Below are 5952 nucleotides of genomic sequence, written 5' to 3' on the forward strand. Positions count from 1 at the left end.
ATGCCCAACACGTTTGTCATTAACATTAGTTATGTTTGTTTTGGCGATCTTCTGTACTGAAATTATATCGATTTTTTATCTGCCGGGCTACCAAGACTGCTCGTAATTTCAGTTTCAGTTAATTTATATCAGCATGAAAAAAATGGGTTGAACCATTTTTAAATGCATATTTGATTTTGTCCAATTCTTGATCATTTGAGTTGGGGCGGTCCATCTACATATAATACCATCACTCAGAGAAGAATGCTTCTTTGTTTTTGTAGATAATTAAAATTGTTAAATTCTTTCGCGCCAAATTCATAAGGCAGTATATAGCTTTTGTGCTTGCTCTCAGTAACTATGTATTTGCCACATTTTTTATTGTTCCCACCCCACTTGTGGGGGAAGTAACTATATAGTCAAATGGGTTTTTTTTTTGTTCAGACAATTTTGGCCGATCGATATATTCATCGTAGAGAAACGTGAGTGGTATCATTAAAAAGCTAGTCCATCGCAGAATTCGGAACTAAAACATTTTTTTTTTGAATTTTGTTCTTTTCGAGGAATTATCGAGGATTGAAGTTTTGTGTGAACACGGGATATTTAGCATCATTGTTCACTTTAAGTGTAATTTTTCTTCAAATTAAGATATTTTTTTTATTAAATATTAATTCAAAGTTACATTTCAGGCCAAAAAAATGAAACAATTTGGAGTTCCTAATAGACGAAAGGCGATAAAAAGAGTAGTTCTAGTCTCATAGGGAAGTTTACTATCAAAAATATTTGAATTCTATTTCTGAGCTCTTTTTTATAAAACTTTTCATTTTTTCGTTTTCTTGGTTCAATTAGCAACTAGTCAGTTTTCATATCTGAGTTTCGCTAATGACAAACCTAATTTACAGTCAAAGGAAGCCAAATGAACAAAAAATTTGCTTTCAATTAATTGCTCGTGTTTCTTTTTGCTTCGACTCTGATTTTTCGTATTTTAAAAAAAAAATTGATTTTCTTGTTGAGGTTTTGCTAAATTTTTGGAGGTCCTTTGCCACTGTCTTAATGAATAAAAGTGCATTAGTTTTCGTTATAAGCATTAAGTGAACTTATCTAGAGCTTCCAGTGGACAACTAACGGCTGTTAAGCCTTTAAAAAAGATTTTTCAAGAAATTTTTTAAATTTTAACCCTTACTAAACTCATTTTCGTCAATTGTCAGGCAGTTTCAGTAGACAAGGCCCCCTTCCTTTTAACTGCAACAAAAATTAATATAGTTAGCAGTTTTATCTTCTAATTATTTGTTTTAGGACTTCAATGCGACAAGATATCAAAGAATTTTAAAAAAATTTTTGGATATTTTTTTTATTATTGGTTCCTATTGAAATCTTTTCACATTATCCTGATAATAATATATCCCAATGGCTTAGAGACAAATTGCACTGAATGATGGATAGGGTTTTCAGAGAAAAGCTTCAGGTTTAAATGGCTTCGACATATTTCTTCTTGTACTTTACTGATTTTGGTTTTTGACAATATTTGTTGTTGTTTCCATAGTCATAAGACTTTTTGTGACGTCGTATTGATTACCTATGCATGACAAATATCACTGTGTTCAAATTGAAGCATACGCTCCAATTGAGCGTATTTAGTGACTTCTCTTGAAAGCTACTGAAATTAATGTCTGTTAAGAGTTTTAAAAAAAATTTCGAAGTTTTTTTGAAAATTAACCGATCTTAATCCAATTTTCGCGAACTGCAATTCAGTCTCAGTAATGATCGGACCCCCTTTTTTGCTTATTCAATCAAAGTCAATCTATTTAGCGGCTTTATCTTCTAACTCTTGTTGCTATGACTTCGATGCACGGGATTTCATGCTTTATGTTTTGGATATTTTTTTTAGTAATTTTGTTTCCTTTTGAAATCTTAACACATTATCTTAAAATTGATAGTTGCATTGGCTGACGGATAACATTCAACGGATCATTTATACAGTTTCTAGAAAAAAACTTATGTTTTAAATGGCTTCGACACTTCTCTTCTCGCACTTTTCTACCTAATTTTAGAACATTGGCTGTATTTCTTGTTGTTTTCATTATATATGAGTTACTGTAATGTCCTTTTGACGATTTATTATTGAAAAACGTCCTTGATGTCTCAACGAGGCATAACTTTGCTTATTTATTAGCTTTCGTTGAAAGCTATTGAATTCAATGACGTTGATATTACGGGTTTTCTCAAACAATTCATGGTTTTAATGTATTTGTTCATGTTTGTTGATCGTTTGGAGTCAAATTAACTGAAAAAAAAGAATCCCAATGCTGTTAAAAATCTAATTGAAAGTAGAAATGTTCCTACCGAAAAAATTATTTTTTTAATGGCTTCGACACCTTTTTCGCTCATTTTTTTTTGAATTTGTTGTTTTTTGCTTTTTTCATTCTTTAGGAAGCAATAAAAAGCTGACCGGTCCCATTAGCTTGTATTCGAGGGTTGAAAGAATGATGTTACCCGAAGCAATCAATTTACTGCGAATAGTCGTAAAGTTTATGATATACTTTTTGAGATTTTTAAGGGTTTTTTAATTTTTTCAGTTTCTGTTGTTCTTTTGGTCAATTTGTTACTAAGTGCCTTTAAATTAAGATATTGAGTTTTTGCCGGGAAATTTTGTTTTTGTAGCTTTTTTTTGTTGCTGTTGTTTTTTTCTCGTAAACTTTTCAATGGCAGATCTAGTAGTTGTAATGAGGCATGGCATTATTAATTTCAATTATCTTCTTGGTTGTGTAACGATTTTGTAAAACTGAAACATCTATTTTTGATTATCTCTTTGTCAAAAACGTAAGTCAAAAGACAGTTAAGTCAAAAATTTAGATGAGCGCGGGTCGGAACATTATGTGCAAACGCACATTAACGAGCCTCCTTGTCTAATTTAAAATTTTATTACCACCCGCCGAAAAATTTATCATCATGGGAAAATGTAAAAGCAATTCTAAGAACTGTCCATTTTTCTATGACAAGTTTGTTTTGCCTAGCGAGTCGGAAGTTAAACAGCTTGATCTATTTAGGTACTTTGCTATTTTCCATAGTGCTAAGGCCTGCTGTGAAAAGGATTCACAGTCTGCATCAACATACTTAGCATTTAGATGATAGAGAACAACTTGTTGAAATTTGGAAGATATGATCATGCGCCAGAACGTGGAATTTTACATTGTTCCGAAAAATGCGAACTCTGGACAAGTGTTACTGGGGTCAGCAATAGTCACGTTTTTAAATGTGCAAATTTACTCATACATAAAATATGCGAACTCGATTTTCCGTAAATAAATCGGATCATTTCCGTTTGTGCCCCCCCCCCCAGCTCAGTGGGTGCATATTATTTGCACCCCCCAGAAGCACGCGCTGTTTTTTACATAATGATTTACTATGTAAGGACACATGCTGTAATTGGAGGGAGCATAACGTACTGGGGGGCACGAACAGAAAAGATCCAATAAATCAAACAAAATGCGAAAAAATCAATAATCGAAATTCAACTCATTTCAGCGTAAAATTAAACTTCATTTTTGGCGTAAGTTAGAGAAAATAGTCCGGTTTTCTTGGAGAGTTGCCAGAGTTTTCAGGACGGCTGACAGCGTCAAACTGAATCATCTGCAAATGATCCGGACCATGGACATGCATTATAGCTGCTTGATTCCCACACCTGTAGCAGTAATTGGGAGCACTAAATATCGTTATGACCTGTCGATCGTGCGACCACGAGTACCCATCCATAACCAACTGGTGCGCTCTCGAGATGAAGTTTAGCCCATTGGAATGGATAAATTGCCTGGAAATGTCCCTGCCCCAGAGGTACCCGCAGCCCCTTCCAGACATTCCCCAGCCCACGATGTCTTCTGGATCTGACCACATGATATCTGCCATTGGACCTTCGTGAGGGGTTTCTTGGAACCTACCACAAAAAATAATTATCAATTAAAGCATCAAAACTAAATCAATCTTTTATTTAAAGATTTATTTAATGCCTCCAAAAACTGTTCGCTTGGACGGTTTTGAACGTAAAAAATGATTTTGGTGTGTTTTCCGATCAAATATACACTCGTTGGTGGAGTTTTCTTCAAGTTATTTGAGGACTTACTTAAAAACACATTTGTGCAAATTAGCGCCCGATAATTGTCATTTGCGGCAAAATTTTGGTGAGTCTCAAGCAGAATGATAGATTAAGTGAAGCTCCAAGTTTTTCTCTTTGCATGATCCGAGCAATATTCTGAGTGAATTTGAATGTCTTTTCGAGATTTCCGCCTCCGGTGCCCCAATTTTGTATCCCAGCTTTGTGATAAAAAGGTTGTATCATGGCTGGATATATAAAAATCAAAATCTACATAACCACCAACTAACGTTGGGCTAATTGCTGTCAAACTACCGGCGGGTGGTTGGCTTGTGAAGCAGCCAGCTGGGTTTAAAAAATGCGAGCATTATGGCGTATAGTAGGTGGGGTGGGTGAGCGGAGTGGGATCTTGGGGGGGGGGATTAGGGTCAAATCCGCTGGGAGGGCGAAGTGGGCGTCCAATTAGCCAGGTGGAGGAGAGTGGACGTGGGGAGTGCAGAAAAAGTGAAAGTGGGTGAATTGGCAGGGGGATAGGTTGGGGGGGGGGGGGGGGGTAAGGGGTTGATTGATGTTAATCCTATTCATTGATTATTTTTTCCGCCAAAGACTCGTTTAATAGTTGCAAAAGCTACATTTTAGGAATTCGAGGGCAATTTAAATTACTATAATTGAGCTTTCTTTCTACACTTTGGAAGAAATTGTTAAAATAAGCCATAACACAAGCAGATTTTCTACCTGAAAATGATGTTTTGCGAAACTTGCTTCTTGAAAAACGAGATTTTGGCGTATTCTGAAATATCTGAAATACGTGAAAAAACACAAATGGCTGGAAAATTACTTTATAGTCATTGAGAGGAAATGATACTAGATCTCTTTCTTTCAAACTTTAGAAATTCTGCATTTGAAACAAAGAGTGCTTGAAATAAACTTTTATTCCTGCAAATGAACATCCAATTGGAAAAAGGACACAAAAAAGCTTTATACTCTGATTCTTCACGTTTGATTGAACACTGATAGACAAAACGACTAATCAATTGTTTTTGTGGCGTCTTCTTTGAGAAAAGATGCTTTGAAACAAAAATTTTTTGGCATTTGTTCTGAGAAGTGATAAAATTTGATTTCAATTTTCTCAATTAATGAAAAACAACAGTTCATCGCAATTTTTTGTCAATATCTGGCATTTATATGCCCTAAGACATCTTTTTTATCAGATTGAAGCAAAAAGGGTTTGTTCAGCAGATCTAGAACCAAATCTTTGCTGGTTCAAAAAATCAAAATTGCAAAAAAAAATTATAACACAAAACGTTTTTTTGAACCACTGTTACTCCAGTCATTTGAACTGCAAATCGCTTTCTAATCTGAAAATCCTCTGATGGTCAAACCTCTGATGTTTTTCGGTCAAACACTTTATCGATGATGACATCCATAATAGTAATAGGTTTTGGGTTGTATTTCTGCATTATGTGCAGACGCATATTACCACCTTTTTAGTTTTCATTTGCTTAAAATTTCTGAAACTGAAACTTAATCGGCTTGGTGTGATATATCTAATCACAATTGAGATAAATTTCAGATAAAAATTTAATTGAATTCCATGATCGATTCTTTTTTCCTCAAGATCTCAATAAAAATTTCTATTTTTTTGTTAATCTAAGTTAAAATTTCTTTTTTGTTTTTTTTTAAATGCAATGGTGAATTCTTTATTTTTCGTTAAAAAATGTTTCCTGACGACCTGCCTTGACCAAAAGTGCAAAGATAAAAAGACTAAATGAGCTCTGCATCTAACGTTAAAATATCAGTGACGTTTCTACTTTATCTTGTTATGAGTGGAAAATTACGCAATATTTACAATCACTTAATTTCAAACTTAATACCAAGACTTTGCC

The 5952-nt window shown here is 34.3% G+C and overlaps 1 protein-coding gene across 1 annotated transcript in view; it reads right to left on the reverse strand.

Moving 5' to 3' along the window:
* Positions 1-3476: 3476 nt before the first annotated feature.
* LOC142352023 (serine/threonine-protein phosphatase 2A catalytic subunit beta isoform-like) overlaps positions 3477-5952 on the reverse strand; it is a 10649-nt gene continuing 8173 nt past the window's right edge. The window contains exon 2 of the mRNA XM_075404356.1: positions 3477-3910. Within this exon, the coding sequence (XP_075260471.1) occupies positions 3535-3910 (376 nt within the window). The 3' untranslated portion in view covers positions 3477-3534. The remainder of the gene's footprint in view (positions 3911-5952) is intronic.

The sequence above is a fragment of the Convolutriloba macropyga genome, chromosome 13, assembly GCF_964194025.1.
Source record: "Convolutriloba macropyga chromosome 13, txConMacr16.3, whole genome shotgun sequence".
NCBI classification, from domain to species: domain Eukaryota; kingdom Metazoa; phylum Xenacoelomorpha; order Acoela; family Convolutidae; genus Convolutriloba; species Convolutriloba macropyga.